Raw genomic sequence first — 24471 nt, forward strand, 5'->3', positions numbered from 1 at the left:
AATCCCGGATTCTGCCGGTCAGTTCAGCTATCTCCATGTAGTCCATCAACTGCATCTGCCATTCCTCCAGCGTGGGTAAATCTTGTGTCTTCCAGTTCTTTGCGATGAGTATTCTTGCTGCTGTACTAGCATACATAAACAAAGTTCTGTCCTTCTTTAACACTTTCTGGTCTACCATGCCCAACAGGAAGGCCTCTGGTTTCTTGGGAAAGGTATACCTAAATACCTTTTTCAACTCATTGTAAATCATTTCCCAGAAAGCCTTAACCTTTGGGCATGTCCACCAGAGGTGAAAGAAAGTCCCCTCTGCTTCCTTACACTTCCAACATTTATTGTCAGACAGGTGATGTATCTTAGCTAACTTGACTGGGGTCATGTACCACCGGTATATCATTTTCATAATGTTTTCCTTCAAGGCCGTACTGGCCGTGAATTTCATTCCGGTGTTCCATAACCTTTCCCAGTCTTCAAACATAATGTTGTGTCCAACATCCTGTGCCCATTTAATCATGGCAGATTTAACTGTCTCATCCTGTAAATTCCACATAAGCAGCAAGTTATACATTCTAGATAGCAGCTTTGTCTTTGGTTCTAACAATTCTGTCTCTAGTTTCGACTTTTCCACCTGGAAACCAACTTTTTTGTCCATTTTGAAAACCTCTTGAATTTGAGCATAATGTAGCCAATCTCGCACCTTATTTTTTAATTTGTCCTGGCTCTGCAACTTCCAATTGTCTCCAATTTTTTCAGTCAATTCCCAATATTTCGGCCAATAGGCCTCCATATTGGGTCTTTTTCGGGCCTTGGCCTCCACTGGTGATAGCCACCTCGGAGTTTTACTCTCTAGTAAGTCTTTATATTTCATCCAGACTGCAAAAATTGCTTTTCTGACAATGTGGCTTTTAAACAATTTATGTGCTTTAACCTTGTCGTACCATAGGTATGCGTGCCATCCAAAAGCATTATTAAAACCTTCCAGATCTAGGACATCGGTGTTTTCCAACAAAAACCAATCTTTCAGCCAGCAGAAGGCTGCAGCTTCATAATACAACCTCAAGTCCGGCAGGGCAAACCCCCCTCTTTCTTTCGAATCTGTTAATATTTTAAACTTTATTCGGGGCTTTTTGCCCTGCCAGATAAATCTAGATATATCCTTCTGCCATTTTCCAAAGCAATCCACTCTGTCCACGATCTGTAAGGTTTGAAACAAAAGTAACATTTTCGGCAACACATTCATTTTTATAGCTGCAATTCTTCCCAACAAGGAAAGTTTCAATCTTGACCAAATTTCTAAATCCTTTTTAACTTCCAACCAACATTTCTCATAATTATCCTTAAATAAATTCAAATTCTTGGAGGACAAATAGATCCCAAGGTATTTCACTTTTTTAACCACATTCAGTTCTGTTTCTCTCTGAAACCCCTCTGTTTCTGTAATTGTTAAATTTTTGGTCAGAACCTTAGTTTTTTGTTTATTCAACCTAAATCCCGCCACCCGACCAAATTCAGATATAAGTTCGAGAACTCTTTTTGTACTGGATTCTGGCTCCTGCAGTGTCAAAACTAGGTCATCTGCAAAAGCTTTCAGTTTATATTGTTTCACTCCGACCTCTATCCCTTGTACCAACCGGTCCTCTCTGATCATATTCAATAGCACCTCCAGGACTGAAATAAATAACAGAGGGGATAGAGGGCACCCTTGTCGTGTCCCTTTTTCAATTTTAAATTCCTCCGTCACCACATTGTTCACTATTAATTTAGCTTTTTGTTCTGAATAGATTGCATATAATCCATTCTCAAACCCCCGTCCCACTCCCATCCCCTCCAAGTTCTTCTTCATAAACATCCAAGATATATTGTCAAATGCTTTCTCCGCATCAATAAAGATTAATACCGCCCTTGTGTTCCTGTTAGTCTGCAAAAGTTCTAAAATGTCAATGATGTTTCTAGTGTTCTCATATAAATGTCTACCAGGGAGAAAGCCAGCTTGGTCTTTATGAATTACTTCATTTAAGACTTTTTTAAGTCTATTTGCCAAAATGTCTGCAAATATTTTGTAATCCACATTTAGGAGTGAGATGGGACGGTAGTTTTTAAGCTGAGTCTTTTCAGATTCTGACTTAGGTATCAATGTGATGAAGGCTTCTTTCCACGTTTCTGGTGCCCTCTTCCCATCCATAATCTGGTTACATACCTCCAACAAAGGTTGTATCAAATAGTCCTTCAGAACCTTGTAATATTTGGAGGTAAGTCCATCCGGGCCTGGAGATTTGCCTAGTTGCATATTCTGAATGGTACCTTCAATTTCCTGTGTGGTTATTATAGAGTTCAAGATTGATCTTTTATCTTGAGTTATTTTTGATAGTCCATTTATCTTTAAAAATTGATCTATCTCTGATTCTTTCTGGGGCCCCTGTGCATACAGTTCTTTGAAGTATCTGTGGAAGCACCTCCTAATTTCTTCTGGTTTCTGTACGGTCCTTCCATCAATCTCTAGATTTGTTATCGTGTTTAGCTTTTGTCTTTTTTTCAGCTGCCAAGCTAGCAGCTTTCCACATTTATTTGCTGATTCAAAAGATCTTTGCTTCATCTGTTTTATTTTCCATTCAATCTCCTGATTGATCAATTTTGAGTATTCTGCTTGGTGGAATTTAATTTCTCTCAGCACCTCCTTGGACTTTGGTTTGGTTCTCAGTTTTTTTTCTCCTTGGTGTATTTTCTCCAATATTTTGTCCTTCTTTCCGTTCCAGAGTTTTTTCTTGATTGAATTCTGTTGTATCAGAAACCCTCTCATAACAGCTTTACTTGCGTCCCAGATCGTTCTTTTTTCAACTGTAGTATTCAGATTTATCTCAAAATAGTCCTTTAATGTTTTTTGGGCCTTTTTCACAATCTCTTGATCTCTTAGTAGTGTGTCATTCATTCTCCATCTGAAGGAACCGGGTTGAGTTAATCTAAGTTCTATTTTCAAGGCGTTGTGGTCGGAGCATGTTTTTGGGCAGATTTCCACCTTTTTAGTCTTGGGTGCCAGCCCCCTGGAGGTCCAGATTTGGTCGATCCTTGACCAAGACAGGTGGGCCTCAGAGAAAAAAGTTCCTTCTTTACCTAGGGGGTTCTTTGTCCTCCATATGTCGATCAAATCCAGATTGTCAGTCAGTTCGAAAAAAGTTTTGGGCAGTCTGCCATCAGATGTTAAGTTTTGGTTGTAAGACTTATCCATATGTGTAGACACCACTCCATTCATATCTCCCATCATTATGATGTTAGCATAGTCCAGATAGTCCAGCAACGTCTCATGCAGCTTCTTGAAAAATTCTGATTTCCCGTCATTTGGGGCATAAATTCCTAATATCAATATTTTTTCTCCTTGGGTTTGAATTTCAATTGCCAAAATTCTTCCTTGTTCATCCTTAAATAGAAATTTAGGTATCAGGCTCTCCTTAGCATAGATCACCACTCCTCTTTTCTTTACTTTGTCGGACGAAATAAATTCTTGGCCTAATCTTTTATTTACCAAAACCTTCCTGTGGAGCCTGGTCACATGGGTTTCTTGTAGGCAAATAATGTCCAATTGTTCTTTCTTCAATATGTAAAATAACTTCCTTCTTTTCTCCGGGGAATTTCCGCCATTTATATTCCAACTGAGTAGCCGCAGAGACATCCTGAACTATTCTGCTACACCTAGAGCGGTGTATCTTCTTTCTCTTCTGGTTCCGAAGGTGCAGGTATTGCTCCACCTGGGTTGGGTATAGGCCAATTAGCTGCTGCTTCTTTTTGGAGGTCTTCTCCGTGGTCGTGCTGGAACTTTTGTAAGTCCTCTGGTGATCTTATTTTAACCTTCTTCTGTTTGTAAGTGAATGATAGCCCTTGTGGGAACTCCCACCTATAAGGAATTGTGTTGAGTCTCAGTAACTTAGCCAAATCTGAGTAGGTGGCTCTCAAGTCCAATAACTGTTTAGGAATATCTCGATAAATTTCCACCCTTTTCTCTTGTATCACAATTGAGTTTTTGAAGTGTAGGCCTAGTATTTTGTCTCTCTCCTCCCTTGATCTCAAAGCTATTAAGCAATCTCTGGATCTATCTTTTCTTACTAATCTTCCCAACCGAAAAGCCGATACAATTTTAAAATCAATTTCTTCTTTTAAGTCCCAGGACTTTGTAAACTCTGTTGTCAAAAGTCCTTTCAAATCTTCTTGTTCAATTTCTGGGACTGCCCTTAGTCTAAGGTTGGTCTCGCGATTTTTCAATTCCACCAACGAGAGATAGGTTTGTTGGTCCCCTATCTGTTTATGAAGAGGCTTGACTTCCGCTTTAACTTCCTCGACTTCTTTTTTAGCTGATGTTGCAATTTGAACGGCTTCCCCTGCCAGTTTACGATTCTCTTCTGTTGCTCCTTGCAATTTTTCAATTGCTTGAGTATGTTGGGAAACCTGATCTGTCAATTTCTGAATCGAGGATGTTGCTTGGTCAATTTTTGTTGATTGATTATCAATTTTTTGATTTATTGCTGACAGTTGTTCCAAAACTTGTTTCAGTACTGCCTCCGCTCCTCCTGCTGCCATATCTTCCTCTTCAGATTTTTCAGGCTTTTCGGTTTCTACTTTTTGTGTCGCAAGCACAGCTGGAACTGATAATCTACGTCCCTGAGTTAAAGTTGTTTGCAAAAGCTGTGCTTGCTTTTTTGCTTTCTCTTTCTCCTTAGCTTCCTTAGCTTTGGCTGCTCTTGTCTTTCCTGTGCCACTCATCAGTCAACGTTCAAGGTCAAATGTTGTAATCCCATGGGAAAGGCAAGTCCAGAATTAAAAACAGTCTATTGAGAGAAGGTAAACAAAAAAAACTTTCCCAGGCCTCTGTATTCCCAATGTCCTCTAGGGGGAGTGCCACCAAAGTTTTAGTAAGAAGAAGGTAACTTTCCACAATTAAAGTCTCTTTGTTCCAACTTTAAAAACAATTTTAAAAGCAAATTAGTTCCAGCACGCTAAAAAAAAAAAAAAAAGTCCTGCAGAGCCCTTTTCAACATATAACAAAGTTCCAGCAAGGTGCCTGCAATTGTATCCACTTCAGCTAGATGAGCTCAAAAGTTACAAAAGTATCTGGAAGCTTGCAACAGTTCCGCAGTTTAAACAACTTTACCCGGCCACCCGGGAATTTGGGGTTAGAGTCTTCCCTTGCCCTTGGGGTGTCCGCTCCAGGTCAATTTTATGCTGTATTTATTCTTTAAAAGTGAAATTCAAATGTGCACGAAAGTCCCGATTTAAAGCTTCAAAGCTTCCCTGTTCACAGCGCTTTCCGCTCTTTAGACCGTCTGCTTTGATCTTGAAAGCAGTGTCGGAAGACGGACTTCCTCTTTCTCGTCTCCCGTTTTTAGCCAAATTTTCCGATTTAATTTGTAAAGTCTTAAGTCCTTACTCACGGGTTTGATGTTTCAGCCCGATGTTTCTTGGAAGAAAGGTCAGCGCTCATCCGTGACAGCCGCGCGGCTTCGCCTCCGCAGAAAGAGCGATGAACCCACAGCACCGCTCCCCCTCCTTCACTCCGGAGCCCCTTACGGGGTTCCTTTCGTGATTTCGGGGTCGCTCCAGGTGCCCGCCGGGTCCCACGGCCACGGACTCACTCTGCCCGTGGTTTATCTTGATGGGTTGCCGCTGCGCCGTCGCTAGCAACCCTTTTCTGCGGTGCCCCTCTTCAAAGCTCGAAGAGGTCCGCCATCACGGTTTTGCGCCGCCTCCGGAAGTGATGTTCTTTTCCTTTCTAATGGGCACAGGCAGGCGGGAGTCAGCAGGCTGCCCCTCCCTCGCATGCTTAGGAAGGCTCAGCTGTTGGGTTGCTTTTTCCCTCTTACGCAGCTGGCCATGAACTGGTCTGATTTGCGGATCCCCATCAGTAAAGAGTTTACTTGTGTGTGAGAGCATTAAACAGAGAGATTTTTCTGGGCATCTTCTTTCCTTCCTTGGTTACTTGCAGTCCTTACTCTTTCTCCTCCACTCTCCCCATATGAATGTGAATGTAAGCCCCCCGCCCTTTTGCACAGCACTAGTGGAAGGCCCCCTCCGACATCCTCTGACTGTTTGTGAGAACCTGGGCCGTGTCCGTGTGCCGGGGAGATTTGCCTCGGTGAACAAAGGCCGCCTGGGTGAAAGAGCTGACAGGAGCTTGACTCCAAACTCTCTCTCCCCCTCTCCCTCTTCCCCTCGAGTTCTCAGGAAGCCTCTCTGCTTATCATAAAGCAGCACATGGCAGTGAGAGCTGCCCGGGAGGTGAGGGGTGGCTTCCTGCCATTCTTCTGCTGAGCAGCTCCTGGGTTCTCATGGGCGGCCATGCCAGGATCACAGAGGCTTATTCTCAGCTGCCAGAAGGCAGGCAGGCAGGCAGGGGGCCTCTGTTCTGCGCTCGCCGGGGAGAACGGGGAATGGTTTAGCTTTGCCTGGTCTGGCCGCAAGGCTCCAGGCCGCGGACATGAGCCGATTCAGCGGACTGTGCAGAGTGTGCTCGGAGCAGCGCTACCGGCAGGTCGGTTGCATGCGAACCCAGGAGCAGGTGTACGCGAGGTTCAAAGAGCGTGGTCTTCTCCAGTGGGTGTGTTGAGAGGAGCCGGGAGCCGCACCCCACGGAACTGGCTGGGAAGGGCCCACACTTCTCCCTGCCAGGGCTGAATAATTCTGTGGACCTGCCCCACTCCTCTGGGTGGTTGACTGGGCTTTCTAAGAGGAGTCGAGGGTGACCTCCTTGATTGTCTCTGCATCATCTGAAGGCTTGGACCCTGGGATGGGTGTTCTCCCTCCCCTGTCCGGGCAGGGAATGCCCCTGAATGCTGCTTGTTGGGGATCCCAAGGGGGTCGAGCCCTGCCGTGGCACTCAGATCCTGTGCTTGGCCCCTGTGAGGACAGGCGGCTGGGCTAGACAGGGCCCAGCTGACCTGATCCAGCTGCAGCCAGGCTCTTCTAGTCTCACCGCTCCCTTGTTGAGAGAGGCTGGCTTGCCTAAAGGCCTCTGACAGCCCAGTCCTAGGTGGGCTGGCTCAGGGAAGTCAGCCTCACTGCTTTCCATTGAATTGGTGCCCTAGTCACCATGCACTGGGTGGCAGCTCTGGTGGCTTCGTAGCTGAAGTGAGATTCGATCCAGGGAAGTGAGCTCAACCGCACAGCGCCGTCTCTTGTTGCATATTGATTTGGTCTCGTTGTTTGTGTGTGTGAAAGAGAGAGAGGGAGAGAGAGAGAAAGAGAGAGAGAGAGAGAGTTGTCTTTTGAGGGTTCAGAAGGAACCCCCTCCCAGCCTTACATGCTGCCTTCATCCCATGTCTAGCAAGAGGCTCCTGGGAATCTCACAGAAGCAGGGCAAGCAGGTGGCGGAGGGTGGTAGGAATCCAGCTTTCTTCTGTTTGTCTCCACCAGTGGCTGCTAGTCAAAGAGATGCTGCCTTTGACTCCAGGTGCCCCATTGCTAGCAGCCAGCCACCAATTGGACCACCTGATCTCCCCTCATGTGTCCAAGCAGCCTTTCTTGGGAGCTTTCCCCTCAATGAGTTCCTAAGGGGCAGCCCTGCTTCTGCCACACTGTGCTCAGAGGATGCCTGCAGAGGGGTCTTTCACTCTGAACCTTTTGACCCTGTGGCTTTGGAGTGATGAGATTGTGACCTGGAGGGAGGGCGAGCTGCCCACGCTTCATCTAGGTCCCCCACCTCTTTCTGGCACCTTGGCCTTGGGGTCCAGTTGGGCATCAAGGAGGTTCCATCAGGTCCCTGGATCTCCAAAAGATGAAGCAGCAGCTAAAGAGGGCAAAAGCTGCCCTGTGTGTTTGCCCTGATGCAAACAAATCTCCTACCCTAAAACACCCTGAATAAAGGAACGGAGGAGGAGGAGGGAGGCAGTGTCTCAACATGCAATCCTTTGCAGGCTACTCAAAAGTAAGCTCCGTTAACTTCAGGGAAGTGTGTGTAGGATTGTGGCCTTTGTCAGCTTACAGGGGTGCAGCCTTTGCAGTTACACAGAACTCCTTTCCAGGTCAGTTCAAGAGGGAAACCCAGCCAGATGGGCGGGGTGTAAATAATAAAAATATTATTATTATTATTATTATTATTATTATTATTATTATTATTATTATTATTGGGTGGAGGAAGAACTCTGTGATTCCTCTGTTGTGCCCAGGGGAAAACTTGGCTTGGCTTCTCTTCAGGTTGCTGTCGTGAGATAGTTTGTGTTGATAACTAGCGGATAAAACGTACAATGTGAAACTTAACTCTTCATTCTTCTTGATGAAGTGGAGCTTGAAGGCTGGCATGCTTTTGTTCTTGCTGAAGTGGGTCCCCTAAAAGCTCGAGTTAAGGGCCTCAGAGCTTGACTGGATTGGGCTGAGGAGGATCCGCTAGCCAAGTGTTCTGCTTTCTCTCCACAGTGACCGGCCAAGTGGCCGCCACTGCCCCTCCAGGAAGGCCACAAACAGTGCATGAAGCCAGCAGCCTTCACCCACACGGCTTGTTCTCCATCAACTAGTATTCAGAGATAGACTGCCTCTGAACATGTAGGCTCTCTGCACCTGTGATAGAACCATGAATTGCACTAGTTTCCCCTTTAAACTATATTAAGCTTGTAGCCACAATCACAGATTGGAGCAGTGAGTTCCACAAGCTAATTAACCGTGTGAAGAAGTAGTCATTTTTCCTGCTGGTCCGTTTCCACTGGGTGGCCGTGAGAGAAAGAGGGAAGCGTTCTCCCCATCTACTACTGGTGTGCTTTATGTAATCCTTAAATCCTTTCAGTTGTCTCAGCTAAGCAGCCCACAAATGCTTCAACCAGGGAACTTGGGCTCCAACTTCCTATAGTCGTTCCGTCTGCCTTTTTCTGACTATGGCTTCTTCCCCCCGTCTTTCAAACCACCCTGTGGCACAGCCCATGCACTGCCCTTGGACCTCTGCAGAATCACCAGGGAGTTGCCCTTTTGCTCCCAAGCAGGAAGAGTGTGTCCCGCAGCCCCTTTGAACAGACTCCCTCCTCCTTTGAGCAAGCCCTGGTGGAGGAGCTCTTAGTGGGGGTCTTCCTCGGGAACCGGAAGGGCAGATCTTTCCCCTTTGCTGGTCAAACAGGATACGCTAGAGACAGTCATCTCTGGAACCACTCAGGCTCCACATGGGATGCAAGTCCAAGTCTGAACAGTGTCTGCGGTCAGACAGGTTTCCTCTCTTCCCATCGGCAGCCCAGTCAAGATGCCTCTGCCTGCTCTCATGGGCCATTGAGCTTATTGGGTGCTTAACATGAGTCCACAGTATGATGCCACAGCAAAAAACAACAGCCAGCTAATGCTATTCTGGGCTGCATCAACAGAAGTATAGCGTCTAGATCAAGGAAAGTAATAGTTCCACTCTGTTCTGCCTCGGTCAGACCACACCTGGAGTCCTGCATCCAATTCTGGGTGCCACCATTTAAGAAGGATGTTGACAAGCTAGAACTTGTGCAAAGGAGGGCAGCCAAGATGATCAGGGGTCTGGAAACCAAGCCTTATGAGGAACGGTCGAAGGAGCTGGGGATGCTTAGTCTGGAAAAGAGGAGATTGAGGGGAGATGATACAGCGACTTTCAAATATCTCAAGGGCTGCCACAGGGAAGAGAGAGAGCAAGATTGTTTTTTCTGCTTTGGAGAGTAGCCTTTCGAACCAGAGTAGACTAGAACCAGTGGCTTCAAGTTACAAGAAAGGAGATTCCGACAAATCATCAGCAAGAAATTTCTGACAGTAAGAGCTGTCTGACAGTGGAGGTTGTGGACTCTCCTTCCTTGGAGGTTTTTTAAGCAGAGGTTGGATGGCCACCTGCCAGGGATGTTTTAGCTGAGATTCCTGCATTGCAGGGGGTTGGAATAGATAACACTTGGGTCTCTTCCAACTCTACCATTCTATGATTCTATACTAAGACCCCTAGACCCTTTTCACATGTGCTACTGGTAAGCCAGGTGTACCTAGTCTTATATTTGTTCACCTGGTTCTTTCTGTCTATGTGCAGCACCTTACATTTACCCCTATTGAAATTAATTTTGTTTGGGCTCAGTTTTCCAATCTATTAAAGGCATCTTGAATCCAGATTTTGTCTTCTGCAGCATTCACTGTCATGAAGGGAATAAAACTAAAATCATGAGGAAATTGCACCAGGGGCATGACCAGGATGCACAGGGCTCCATGTCAGACCTTGGCACATCTCCTGGGCGGGGGTGTGCAGCTGGGGTGGGGAGCATCCATGCTCCTGTTGTGGTACAGTGTGAGTGTGACAGGATCCTGGCTAAGGACCCCTTTGGTTTAACTCAGTGGCCCACAGGCACCTGTAGTCTCTGAGGCGTCTGAAAGCTCTTTCTGCTGGGGACCAAATCCCTTTGAAGCCCACGCTGCCTAGTGGCCTGCCAAGCCCTGGCTTTTGGAAAGCCCCTTCAGCCTGAAGGCACAATGCTATTTTGAGGAGAGCTACTGTGGCGCTTCTATCCTCCCTGTGGCAACGGATGTGGGTGAGGCTAAAATAACCTCCTCCTCTTTGTGGTGGTGGAGGCGGCTAAGGTAGGGATTGATAAGATCAGCGCAACCTTTCAGCTTCCTGTCCACGTGTGGCCAGTGGAAAGTTCCTGGTGCTCATTGCTCAAGGAGAGAGGAAAGTGCTCCCCCCCTGTGGCTGCCTGCTGAGCCCACCCCAGGGGACTCACTTGGCTTGATGCCTCCCGGGGGGGGGGCTTTTCTTGTTGTGAAGGCCGAACAGAAGGGCTGTGGGCAGAGTTGCAGGGTGTGCGCTTGGGGTTCGGGCTAGTGGAAGAGATCCCACTTCCCCCTCCTGGGGTTCAGTGAGCATCTGCAGAGTGTGAGTGTGCATGCATCCCTTTTGTCTTTCCCCACCTGCTGCACAGATACGACCAGTGAATGCAGAATGCATGAGGGGCAGCTGTTGCTGTTTGTTAAAAGGCATAACTTCGTTGTTTCTTTCCAGATTACAATCCCCCGTGGCAAGAATGGGTTTGGGTTCACCATCTGCTGTGACTCGCCTGTCCGTGTGCAGGCAGTGGACTCGGGTAAGGAGAGCAGAGGTGCCTGGATGGTGGACTAGTTCGCTTTGCAAAGGGGCTGGGCTCTGGGCTCCAGCTTCTCCTGCCTCTTGGCACTCTCCTCCTGGTCTAGGAGTGGCATGCTGGCCGTGCGCTACACAACACAGGTCCACTTTCTCCCGCCACTCATGGCTCCAGCCTGCAGACTTCTGACTTCAGCATTATTTAGGCTCTATAAGCTGGCAGGGTCTGCTTTTGGACTAACATGGAAACGTGCACCGCTTTCCCTGTTTCCCTTCCTGTCTAGGAATGCTAGGGATTCTCCTAACTCCTATGTTTAAGTAGTTCTGTTTGGCTTCCGAACTGCTAGATACTCATCCACCCAAGTTTGCTTTGGTGGGAAAGGCTATGAAACCAGTTTGCCTGTGGTGCAGACATGTCCTGTTTCTCCCACCCCACCCTTTGCAGGTGGCCCAGCGGAGAAGGCTGGCTTGCAGCAACTGGACACCATCCTCCAACTCAATGAGCAACCTGTCGAGCGCTGGAAGTGCGTGGAGCTGGCCCACGAGATCCGGTGACTATGACTCACGCGTGGAGAGGGAATTGCAGGGGCGGAACCAGGATCCCTGGATCCCTCGGGGTTGTGTGCATGGGTGGAGAGTGAGGGGTCTCTCTGCCTGTGTATGAGTATGGAAGGGCTGCTTCTGGGAAACACCCAGACATTTGCAAAGGCCTGATGTGTAGGAGATGTGCAGATGTTGCAAACACTTTATGGTCGTCATGGGGCCAGCAGAGAGAAGACCTCCCTCGCAACATCTTGAGAATGGGTCTGTCTGTGGCCCTTTCCATCTTGACCTTTCCTCCCACATTTTCCATTACTGAGACCTTTGGAAGAGCCTCTGCATGCTGCTGCGTTCTCTACACCTTGCCAGTATCTGAGGTGCTTTTTGGGAGGGTTGCCAGGAGGCTGCGGAAACTCCATCCCTGGGGAGCCTCCTCAGAACCCTTCATCTGTCAGCAAGCAAAGCTTTCTTTGTTTTGGAGAAGGCTCTGGCCTGATGATTTCCAAGCAAGGGTGGGAGAGACAGGGCAGAAAGGGGGGGGGGGACACCAAGAACGAATCTGTGTCAATGCCAATCCTATTTCTTGCAGGAACTGCTCCCGCGAGATCATCGTGCTGGTCTGGCGCATAGTCCCTCGGGTCAGACCCGGCCCAGAAGGCGTCATCCGCCGCTCGTCCTGCAAATCGACGTACGACTTGCAGTCACCGCCCAACAAGCGAGAGAAGAACAGTGCATTGCGCTCCCAACACCTCGATCATCGCCAGAGCTGCCACATCGTCTATGGTGGGAACGAGGGCCTGGCGCTCAACGGCTGGGAGCGCTACACAGAGCTTGGGAAGGTCTCCCAGCAGCACACCATGCCCTCCCCTTCTCGAACACCCTCAACGAGCGGGGGCGACAAGAACTACATCATCCTGGCGCCGCTCAATCCAGGAGGCCAGGTATGGAAGCATGGGTTGGCTACTGGTCAGGTGGCTCATCTCGCCTCTTCTCTGGTCTGAAATGCTCCGCTTGCACACTCTCCTCTCAGAAGAAGTGCAATTGGCCAGTCAGAGTCTCCCAGATTGTCATTGTTTTCATGTGGGATTAAGTCACATCCTGACAAATTTGGAGTTCTTGCGAAACAAACAGGCTTGCTCCCCTTGCGATAAGCAAAATGGTAAAAATGTGTTCTTGGGAGGGTGGGATGTAGCATTTGCCTAAGACAGGCATGGCCAAACTTGGCCCTCCAGATATTTTGGGACTGCAGTTCCCATCATCCCTAGCGAACAGGACTAGGGGTCAGGGATGATGGGAATTGTAGTCTCAAAACATTTGGAGGGCCAAGTTTGGCCATGCCTGGCCTAATACAACATTGTCTCCTCACAAACAAATCAGGATGAAACCTCATTAAGCATGTTGCCTGGAAGGGAACCCCTTTCACTGCCAGAAGTGAAAGTACAAGGCCTTCATCCACAGAAGCCGCTCATGAGATGATTAAAACTGGTCCTGCAGGGGACAACAGGCTGTGGGTGGCTGGATGCTCCAGAAGAAGACTGCCTGCATGCAGAGAATTGGATGTCAGCCTGGAGGTCAGACTGCAGCGTAGCTCTTTCCCTGGCACATTTGCTCTCTGTGTAAAAGGAATTCCTTTTATACCAAAGAGAAGTTCATGTGTTGAGTCCGCCCTGCAGGCTGAAATGCAGTAGTTCAGGTGCTGTCTTTCCAGAGGATGCTGCTGGGCCCTTGGCCCTCCATCCCATCATAGTTCTCTGCTGCTCCTCCCCTCCGATAGCCTTGGTTGGGTCTGAGTTGCCCATCTGAGCATGTTGACTGTGCATGGACTACCTAGAATAGTTTTTCCAGGGTAGTGACACGCTGACCTATATTTCTAGAGGAGAAAGAGCTGAGATCTTGAGATGCTACATTCTGCATCCAGCATTAGAACTGCAGGGTCTTCCCAAGCCCAACAGTGTCTTCTGAGAGCGGGGAGGAGGAGGTAACCCTGGCTCTCCTGCCTTGTGTCTTCCAGGTGCTGAGGCCCATCTACCCAGAAGGCAAGGCCCCTGGAGGTGAGTGAGTGAGTGAGTGAGTGAGAAGGGGCTCTAACTCCATTCTTGCCTGTGTCTTGGGTTTTGCTCATTTCTGGGTTGGAGGTCCAGCTTTTCTTGAGGCGGCAGAATATTAAGTGAGGCCAGGAGCAGTGAAGGGAAATCTTAGGGAGCCTCTTTTTACTACTATTTGTGCTTGTTTTCTTGTGTTTAGAGCACAGAGCAATGGAGAGGAGTTCTATAGAAGCTGGGAGCCACAGCTGGTGGCCTGTTAGCTGGTTGGGCTCCCGGAGTCCCCAGAGGTTTGCCTTCTCGCAAACTGCATCTCATTACTTGTTGGGAGTCATGTGTATCCCAGCCTTCCGCAAAAGAGGTTGCAGGGGCGGGGAGGTGCCCCAATTTTGTTATTGTGGCAGCCCTGAGATCAGAGGGCCTGGCTCCAGGGAGGTTGCCCAGGGAGCTTCGTGGCAGAGCAGGGATCCAGAGCCTCCATCCATGCAGTCCATTAAAGCAACTGCAGGATGGGGGGAGGTGGAATTGCAAAGGGCTGCATGCGAGGAAAGGACCCTGGTTTGGGCCAGGCCAAAGAGTGGGGGTTCTATATAGGGTTTCTGAGCCAGGAAGTCCCTGCTTCAGATCTTGTGTCACCCGCTGACTCACTCCCCCCATGGCCACTTACCCACATCGTCACTACAGAGAGGGTGATAATGCCGACCTGCCTTGCAGGGCTCTTGTAAAAACGGCTGTGCTTTTTTGCCTGCCACTGTTTGAGAGATACCCACTGAGCATTACTGCCCCCTCCTAGAGTCTCAGAGGCCTTTCCCCATCTCTGCAGCAAAGAGTGGCGGCTTCCAAGCCATTGCCAGTGAACATGACTTGGTACAGACCATTGTTTATCTGAGAGCAAACAAGCGCTTTCCAAACAGCTCATGGAATGGTCCAGTTTGTTTACTTTGGAGCGGCCCTATCTGCTTCCCCATCTGCATCCAGGAGTGTTTGGGTTCAGGGGGACAAGGGAGGTCAGGGAGGCTGCTGACCTGGTGCCAAGGCAGGCTCTTGAATGTTTGCCTTTCCCAGGGCAGCATCAGAGCAGCTACGAGGGGCCTGCTGTGTGTGGAAAGACAGCTGAGGGCAAGATGCCTTGACAGCAACACGGGCATATTCCCCCAGCTGTGGCCCTGAGCACCCCAAGACTGAAGAGGCTCCACATTGGCCACCCAGCAATGGCAATATCCTTAGCCCAAATCATCACAGTCAACACTTGTAAAAGTGGGAGCGATGAAAGCAGGTGAAGAAAGGGCTTTGGGGGCCACTCTGCTCATGATAAGGCCAGCCTGGGAACAGAGAGGCCCTGGTGGAAACGGTACCAGCTGAGCTGCCGTGTTGTTTTCCAAGTCCTCTGCGGCAGGAGCAGCCACGTAGGAAATTTGCCAAAATGACTGGCCAACAATGAGCCGGATTGACTCACCGTTTCCGCGAGGCTCCGTTTCCTACTGACTCTTGGAAAGCGTCACGCCCTGAGCAGGCACAGGGGACGGATGGAGAGAAATAAACACATAAGAAGCAATTCCTTGACGTTTCCGGGGAGGCCAAGCCAGTTAGAAGTGTGGCGCGGGGTGTGCACAAGGTTTAGTCTGGGCACTTTGCTCCCTCCCCTCTGCCTCCTGCTCCTGCTTGCCCATCAGAGGGGAAGCTGCCCTGTGTTCCTTGCAGGGGCTTCTGTTCTTCTGGCCAGACCTGATGGTGGCTGCAGCCCAACACACTCAATTCATTATATGTTGCGGAGTAAGCTCCCTTGAGCATCGTGGGGTTTACGTTTGAGTGAACCTGCATCAGGTTGGGCTGTACGTCTGCTGTGTTTAAGGTGATTACAAACTGCAGAATGGGGAGAGGATTTTTTCTTGTGCTGGTGGACTTGAGCTCTTGTTCACTACTTTCCGCAATTTTTTAGGGTTGGGCTGGACATGGAGAGTTCTGTGAAGGGACCCCCGGCCTCTTTTCCTCTTACAAAACCAAGCTGATGGGGGAGTGAGGTGTAGAAGGGGGATCCGGACCATGGCAGAGGCCCCGCTCCTTGGCTCTCTCCCATCCCCTGGCAGGGCTCTGTCTTCTTAATGCCTTTCCCCAGACCAGGGGAAGTGAAGAGGCTGGCATGTACTTAAGGGGACTGTGTTTCCTGATGAATCTTGACGGTTGAGTCAGGCTCCTGACAGATGCTGGGAATTGGACAGGAGGCTCATCCACACTTCCCCTTGTCCTGTGCCTAGAAAGTACAGGGCTGGGCAGTTTTCCACTTGACCTGGGCTTTCTAGGCACAAAACCCAGCAGTTTCCCCTTTGCCTGCTCTTTTCCCAGGGAAATCCCGCTCTTTAGCACTGAATCAGAGCAACAGGAGAAAACCCGAATTGCCCTTTGCGCTTACTGATTGCTAAAGAGCAGGTTTCCTGACCGGGTAGGGTGGGGGAGCAACAGGACAAGAGGAAGTGGGAATAACCCCAGAGTGGCAATGGCCCACTTGGCCGTTCTGATCTGCAGAACTGGCACAGCTACAGGTGCCTCGCTCCACAGTTGTAAGAAATCAGTGTGCAGCACCTACACTTCGGAACTCCCTGCTTATTGACATCATGCAGGGCCTTTGCTGTATGTTTTCCAGTGCTTCCTTAAAACATTTTTGCTTAGACAAGCCTACCCAAAGATCCAGAAAGTTTATTTATTTTTAGTGCACTGTTGGTTTTAATGATCTTTTGAATGTTTTTAATTCTTTATTTAATAGTTTTTTTTAAAAGACTGTTTTGTGGTTTATTTGGATGCCTTTAATAGAGGATTAGACAAATCCGTGGGGGATAAGGCTGTCCTTATCAGTTGCCGGAAACCTCTGGGGGGAGGGAACTGCTGTTTCGTTCAGGTCCAGCTTCCTTGTGGGCTTCTGGCCTTTGGGGCACCTGGTTGGCCACTGTGAGAACAGGGCTCTGGACTAGAGGGGGCCCCTTTGGCCTGATCCGGCTTCAGGGCTCTTCCTGTGTTCTTATAAGGTTTTTACTTCAGTCAAGCAGTAAAGGTAAAATGGTAAAGGACCCCTGGATGGTTAAGTCCACTCAAAGGCGCCTATGGGGTTGCGGCACTCATCTCGTTTTCAGGCCGAGGGAGCCGGCGTTTGTCCACAGACAGCTTTCTAGGTCATGTGGCCATCATGACTGAACCGCTTCTGGCTCAATGGAACACCGTGACGGAAGCCGGAGCACACGGAAATGCCGTTTACCTTCTCCCCACAGCGGTCCCTTATTTATCTACTTGCACTGGTGTGCTTTCGAACTGCTAGGTTGGCAGTACATAATGTTGTTACACGAATTAATTAGCGTGGTCTCTCTGGCAGGGCTGTGACCACAGCAGTCCTGCAGCAGAGGGAACAATAAGCTGCCCCCCTCTCCCCCTTTCCTCCAGGCAATCCATGCAGAAGCGGGTCCCAGGGCAAGAAGTCCCGGCTCATGAAGACGGTGCAGACCATGAAAAGCCACAGTGGCAGCCGCCCCCAGAACTGCACCCTTGTGAGACCCGGCATCCCACACTCCAGCTACGGCACCTACGTGACGCTAGCCCCCAAAGTGCTGGTCTTCCCCATCTTTGTGCAGGTAAGTCTCGGGCGATGGGGGAGGGAAACCCTTTCTGCTGGGTGGGCACTTCCTCCTGTCCCTGCTGTTCTTGCTTCGGTACCACCACCTCAGTAAAACAGTTCTCTGTGTGCTGCCTCCCACAAAGTGCTATCGGCCAAAGTACTAAAGCCAGGGTGTGGGGTGTGGAAGGAGAAGAGGGACTTGCATCGTTGTGGGGAGAGAGGTGTAAGGAAGACCCAAGGAGGAGGCTCAGAGCCCTGCTGCAGCTGCTGGGCCAGAGCCACGAGCTGCCCAAGCTAGCGTCCCTCTTCCGAAATAGGAAGCTCCCAGCCAGGGCTCAAAAGCAAGATGGCTTTGTTGTCAATTTGTTTCCTCTTCTCCTTTGAGGCAGCCCTGGGAACATTGTTCTAGGGGGCAACTATAAATTTAGGAAGTAAGTAAATGCTGCTCCTCCCCAAGCCACTGTGGCATCACTGCTTCTTCATGTGGAGGCTCCGTCTAGTCACCCTGACTCAGAGCCATCAATGAGGTTGGGATTAGCCCCAGCCAATATGGCCACTGGGCAGGGACAATGGGAGTTGTGGTCCACAGCATCTGGAAGGCACCATCTTGGTGGCCCTTGGGTAAGGGTCTTTGATAATGCGGGAGAACCAGCTTTAAGCAACTGTGGGGGAATAGGGAGGTGGGAGGTTTGTATTTTTAAAAAAACAAACAAACCTGGGGACCAGTAACTTAAAAGTTGAGTTAGAATGCAGCTGGTGTGGACCTGCTGTGAGGACATTAAAAAAAAAGCCCTGACTGAATGATTCAGAGTGAGCCTTCATGGCTGTGGAGTGGAGCATCCTTTTGTGAGGACCTCTTACTCCACCAGAGTCCTGCAGCATTTCCCTAGGAAGGGTCCAAGGGTGCCAGTCTGGGCCAGAATCCTGTTCTTGCAGTGGCCAACCAGAAGCTCACAAGCAGGGCCTGAGAGTGGCAGCACTCCCAGCAAGCAGCATTTGGAGGTGCCTCTGACCGTGGAGGCAAAACATAGCCAGTGTGGCAAGTGGCCATTGGGAGCCATACCCTCCATGCACTTGTCTTAGCCTCTTGCCTCCCCACCCCCACCCGAACCTTGATGTGGCCATAGCTATGGGCAGAAATGGCCAGCGTGGCTGCATCTGCGCACCTTGGCAAGGGAGGATCTTCCCTGTGCCCAGCCTCACTCTGAGATGTTCAGGGGCTTTGAGGAGAGGAGCTGGGAGAGAAGAGCATTGGTGGCCATTGGTGGCTGGCAGCTGTGGGCCTCTCGCCTCTCCTCTCTTGTGCCCTCCACACTCACACCCCTCTCACAGCAAGCATCTCCTGCCTCCCACATGCCTCTTCCATACTCCCCCTGATCGCTTTCAGTCACTGTTGTGGCTGCTGCAGCTCAACAGTGATAACCACACACAGGGGCAGAGTGTGAGAGATCTTTTTATAGTTCCTGTGTGTGATGTAGGTGTTGGGGTTGCAAGGAGCCATCACACACTCATACACAACCCAGCCCGCCCACACCGAGCCCTCAAAGGCATCTTGTTTTCCCTCTGCTGGACTTTCCACCTGCAAGATCCGGTTTGTTATCAGGGGCTTCCCAGCCTCTCTGCAAAGAGGAGGTTGGTGGGGCTCTCAGGGGGCTGGCGTTGTTCTTCACACCCAAGTCCCAGGTGTGCCTCCCTCCTTCTCTTCCTCTTCTTCCTCCTCCTCCTCCTCCTCTTCCTTTCAGCCTCTGGACCTTTGCAATCCAGCCCGGACACTGCTGCTGTCAGAAGAGCTTTTCCTTCACGAGACACGGAACAGACCAACCAAGGTGAGGCTCTGGGCGCTTGTTGGTGCTGGTGAATTGTGTGAGGCGGTGTCTGCTTGCTGATGGCAAAGAAAGCCAAGCCCCCTCTTGCCTCCTCTGCTGTCAGCGGGATGCTGGAGCCCACCTCCAGAAACATGAAGATGGGGCAAAGTGGGGAATCTGCTGGGGCAAATGTGCCCCCACTCCTTTGGCAGCAGAAACACTGAAATGGGGCTTAAGAGGTCTGACATGTCTTTGGGCTGAGGTGGCTGGATCTCCTCAGGTAGCCCCCCAAGAAGTGCTGGTTCCCCAAGGCCAGAGCTGGGAGGAGCTTCCTGCTCCTGCCTCACCCTCCTCCCTGGTCCTGCTGCTGTGCTTTGCACCAGCCCGGGGGACATCTCCAGCCATCACTTCAGCTGCAGGATTCTTTGGTGGGCTCATCAATTTCTGTGTGCTGCTGAGATCATCTTAAGGAGACCGGAAGCAGGAATTTGGGGGGCGGGGTGCAGAGGAATTAGCCACCCACCAGCAAGCAGTGCCAAGCATTGCACATCAGGTCTGTCAAGCGTGGACCCCCTCTCCCCCCCCCCCCGCCCTACATATGGGCTTCATCAAATCTGGTTCTGCTGCCTTGTTTGAGATTGCAAAAAAGTCGTTTGTGTGAAGTCTCTGCCAGCCCTTCTTTGTGGCTGCTGGGGGGCTCCTCGAAGATAGTTGGGCTGTACCGGGCACTTTTTTTGACAAACACTGCCCTGCTCCTGGACATTTTGCAACAGCAGAAGAAGCAGAGGGACATCACTTCTCCTGCCTCCCTGCCCCCATGCCAGGCAAAGCCTTTGCCCACCAAACGTTTGTGCACCAGGCTGCCCCTAGAAGCTTCGCGGGGGGAGGTGGGGAGGTTGCCACCTCTTCTAACCCCCACCTTGTCTATCCAACTCTGCTAATGTTAAATGTACTCACATTTGTATGCTTCCCCCACCCTGCATTAAAAAAGAAAGAAATTCCCCGCATGTAGATAGGCAGTGTGTCAGGGGGGTGGACTCCTTTGTCCTGAGGCACTTGCTTGCTTGCTTGCTTGCTTGCTTCCTGCGTGCAGAGGGCTTTCCAGTAGGAAGTGGGGAATCCACCCCAACCCCTTGCATGCAAGAGCCATGGGGCCCAGGAGGATGACAGGGGATCCCTCTGGCAGGGATGACAGAATGGGAGAGGATGGCACCTACCCCTCTCTTCCGAGGAGGAGGCCCTGCTGCAAGTAAAGAGCAGGGGCAGGAAATGGGCCTTTCAGGGAAGTGGGTGCGCCTTCTGTGGGGTGTGGTTCTCCCTTTGGGCCACTTGCCTTCTGCCTGCTTTTGCCTCTGGTGCAGGCTGGGGGCTTTGGCTGGTGTCTTCTCTCCCAGAGGGAAATGATGATGGTTTTGATATTGTTCCTGAATTTGTCTGTGATGTACGTTGCATGTCCCTAGAGGGCAAACCGGGATGGTGCTTCTGGCATGATGGCCTTCAGGTGCTTCCAGGGCTTTGCTCAGAAAGGGGGTAAAAGTAAATGAGCTGAAGATGCCACCAAAGGATTCTTTTCTTTAAGAGTGGGGAGAAGTGGTGGGTGGCCGTGGAGGGAGCCATGCCAAAGCCAGTCCTTCCGCCGAATCCTGATTCTGGCTTGAGCCACATCCTGTCTAGACTTGACGGTGGTTCCTGTAGTCACAATCTGCTGAGATCTTGGTCCCAGGTTTCCGCTGCTGTGTGCTACAGGAGGCGCTTGTGCTCTTGGCTCCTTGGCCTGGCACCCTACCATCTCTGATGAGAGAAGGAGAGTCCAGGGGGCTCTTGTGTCGGCAACCTCCTGACAATACCATCGGGGCCGTGGGAAGGAGCCTCTGGGATGCTAAGTGGAGGCTGCACGTTCAGGGACAGATAGGCTAAGCCTCAGAAGATCCTCCATACCTAGCCTGGCATCCTCCTTTCTTTGCTGGCCATCAGAGGGATCAATCAGTCGATCAGCTTAACAACTCACACGGGGAGTTTATAGGCAAATGCTCTTCCTAGTTCTGTTAAAAGTAATTGCTCTTTGGCTGGCCCATCCACTGTAGTGTTGAAGCAAGAACTTAGCAAGAATTTGGTTTATATAAAACAGGGGGCAACCAAGCTCTTTTGTTTGGCCAGTCTCCTGAGAGTTGCATGCCAGTAGTGGGTGATGCCACACACAAAGGCACACAGCACCCCCTCCTGGCTGACCTTTGCAGAAGGTGTTCTTGTCCACCCCTGCCCTCAGCTGATCAATCTGATGTTGATCTGCACCCCCACCCGGGAGTTGGGCTCAGCTCAGCCCAGTGTTAGGCCTGGCTTATTCTCCCACCTTTTGCCACTCCCACCAAAGCTGGGTGGCCCTGCGTGCCTCAAGTGACCCCCCCCCCTGTCCTCTTCCCACTTTGCCCAGGTGACTCTCTTCATCTACTCAGACTTGCTGCTCTTCACCAAGGAGGATGAGCCGGGACGGTGCAATGTCCTCCGAAACCCCCTCTACCTGAAGGATGTCAGAGTGCAAGAAGGTGAGTTGTGGCAGCAGGGGGTTAAGAAAGGACACAACACCTGCAGGTGTCAGGGCACCTCTGCTCCTCCAGGAAGTGGGTTGAGAGCAAAGATATGCAGCCCTCTCCTGATTGCTTTACAGCAGGGGTAGGCAACCTAAGGCTCGGGGGCCAGATGCAGCCCAATTGCCTTCTCAATCCGGCCCCCGGACAGTCCAGGAATCAGCATGTTTTTACATGAGTAGAATGTGTCCTTTTATTAAAAATGCATCTCTGGGTTATTTGTGGGGCATAGGAATTCATTCATTATTATTTTTTCAAAATATAGTCCAGCCCACCACATGGTCTGAGGGACGGTGGACCGGCCCACGGCTGAAAAAGGTTGCTGACTCCTGCTTTACAGCAACTGGTGTTCAAAGTATACTGCCTAAGTACATGGAGGCTCCATTTATTTTTATATATTTACGTTTTGCTTTAAATCTTGCCTTCCTTCACGGAACTCAAGGCGGTGTACATGATTTCTCTCCCCCTCCCACCCCAAATATTATTTCAACAAGTTTAGGGTGAGAGATAAGGTAAGGACTGTGTCATCCAGTGAGGTTTCACCCAGACCTGTCTCCCTGCAAGCTGCTGTCATGGCCACAACCATGGACAGACCTCTCCTCTGCCACCCTGTAGTCACCCAGCTCTTTCCCTTAAAGCCCCACCCTACCCTGTGACCGAGGGCTTTGGCCACCAATTGCAGGACTGAGTTGAGCGTAGAAGGAATTCCTTTTGTCACTCCTGGACTTAGCACTGACCTGCTAAACCAAGTATTAGGAGGCTGTGTGAATTCTCTCTGCCTGTCATGCCTGGTGCTATTTTTCTAGAAAAAGAGGTGCTGGAGCTCATCGTGAACTTCTCCCTTATTCTCTTAGAACGGCAATGGCGCCCACCTGAGAGGTGCCGGAACCGAGCTCCTGTGAGGAGAGAGCCTGTGATGCTGCCTGAGGCAGCTTCTTTGTCTCTGCATATGTGAGAGCTTTGCTTCTGAGGGCTGAGAAACTCTCCATCTCTTTCCTTTTTGCTGAAAGCAAACAAAAGCAGATAGGAAGCGAAACTCAGTTGTTCAATTGCCAGGAAGAAAAAAGCATTTTGCTTGTGGGAGCCACTTCAGAGTCATGGGAAAGCTAAATTCTTCTGATCTGCTTCACTTGCAGCTTCCTCAGAGGATCTGAAGTTCTGCATCCTCTACCTGGCCGAGGTGAGCATTGGACGGAGCACAACCACACTGTGTTCTGTAATCGCTTTCCAAATGCTTCCTTTACTTGATGCGCCTGAAGCACTTCCACCTGTTTGGGGCAGAAGCTGGCCCTCCAGGAAACCAAGCGGGGGTGGGGGTGGGGCAGAAGGTGAGCTGGCTGGGGAAACTTCTTCCGGGAAAACCTCATTTTACCTCTGAATTGAAGCAAATGTCAATTGGGTTTTCTCCGGATATATGTTTGCACCAATTTAGCTCTAAAAAGTAGGTTTTCCAGGGGGAAAGGACAGAGCAAAGGCAAAACCACTTGGACCCATGGGACAAGCATGGGACAAGCAGGAAAGCATTCGGACCCAGGCCTCCTACACAGGGGCAAACGGAAGATCAGCATTCTCTCTCCCTCGGAAGAGGTAGCCTGTTGTGTCTCTGGATGAGCCTCTGTTTTCGGATTTTCTTCAGTCAGGGGTCCCTGGAAATGAAGGATTTAAAGGGAAACGTAACCTAATCCACACTTTCCAGAGCAATGGATGAATGGAAACTCAGCTACCCTTCCCAGCTCCCTCTTCTTCCACTTTTGCAATGCCGTTCTCCAGTCAAGGAATGTATACAAACATACATCTGTATAAAAGCAAACATCAGATACAAAAATAAGGGGAATTATTTTGCAGAAGTGTGTCTGTTAGGCAAACTTGCATGCAGAGATATGTGAATGTGGAAAAATTCACACAAACATGGTGATTAATTTTCAGCAGGGCTCCCCACTCCCCTTTTAATGTCAGAAACTGATGTGGAAATGCAGGGGGTGATCCTAACACTGGGCAAATGAGACACCAAAATGCTGAAGGGCATGTTCATAGGAAGGGACGGGTGTCACTGTTGCCCTCATACCCTTTCCTGGGCACCTCCCTCCATTTTAATTCAGAGGGAGAAATGTGAGCCTCACCTGGAATAAATTTGGCAAAGGCAAAATCTAAACATGGTGTGTGTGTGTGTGTGTGTGTGTGTGTGAGAGAGAGAGTTTCAGCCCCAGTGCCAAGTGCTGTCTGTTGGTCACAGAACCTCCTGCCCTCTGGGATTTGTGGAGGGGTTGTGTACACCCATGTAGGGAAAAAGCACCGCAGAACCATCTTGCCACCCCGTGTGGCTAGCAGTGTTTGCACAGCGTTCCCATCTCCCGCCCAGCCCTGATCGAATTGAGTTGCAAGCCGTTAATCCCATTAGCTGTGGGATTAGGAGATGGGCTCCTGAATTGCTCTTGATGGAGAGCACTTGCAAACGTCTTTTCAGATGCCTCTTGGGGCACATTCTGGTGGTGAGCTGCGCAAATAGTGTATTCATTCGCTGCAACAGCAGCACAGCCAATCCTGCCCCCCGCCCAGCCGGCCTTATGCCTAGTTAGCCTGAACTGATTTCCCGTAATTCACCCTCTCCTCCTGCTCCGAGAGACACAAGCGTGGAGAGGGCAGAGCTGGCTGAGCACGCACATGTCTCTTCCACATAGAAGAGGCTCCTCTCTTGCAATCCTTCATGGCGCTGTTTCTGCCTCATGCTCAGCCCGCATGGCTCTAGAGCGCAGGGGCTTATCCTCTCAGGACTAGGTGCTGTTCTGTCTGTCAGGTAAGATTTGGTCTGGATTTAAAGACTAATGCTATGGGTGAGGCTAAAAAGAAGTCTGTGTTGCTGCACACAGAG

The 24471-nt window shown here is 50.0% G+C and overlaps 1 protein-coding gene across 8 annotated transcripts in view; it reads left to right on the plus strand.

The window, feature by feature from the left end:
- RGS3 (regulator of G protein signaling 3) overlaps nt 1-24471 on the plus strand; it is a 78171-nt gene that overhangs the window by 23584 nt on the left and 30116 nt on the right. For 7 of the 8 annotated variants that reach the window (XM_053379850.1, XM_053379938.1, XM_053380015.1 and 4 more), the window contains 8 exons: nt 10952-11033; nt 11475-11580; nt 12159-12510; nt 13581-13620; nt 17041-17228; nt 18955-19038; nt 21449-21560; nt 22739-22782. In XM_053379850.1, coding sequence (XP_053235825.1) covers nt 10952-11033; nt 11475-11580; nt 12159-12510; nt 13581-13620; nt 17041-17228; nt 18955-19038; nt 21449-21560; nt 22739-22782 — 1008 coding nt within the window. Of the gene's footprint in view, nt 1-6334; nt 6512-10951; nt 11034-11474; nt 11581-12158; nt 12511-13580; nt 13621-17040; nt 17229-18954; nt 19039-21448; nt 21561-22738; nt 22783-24471 lie in introns of those variants that run through there. The other variant, XM_053380275.1, reaches the window with a different exon arrangement.

This window comes from Podarcis raffonei, chromosome 1, assembly GCF_027172205.1.
Source record: "Podarcis raffonei isolate rPodRaf1 chromosome 1, rPodRaf1.pri, whole genome shotgun sequence".
In the NCBI taxonomy this organism is placed as follows: domain Eukaryota; kingdom Metazoa; phylum Chordata; class Lepidosauria; order Squamata; family Lacertidae; genus Podarcis; species Podarcis raffonei.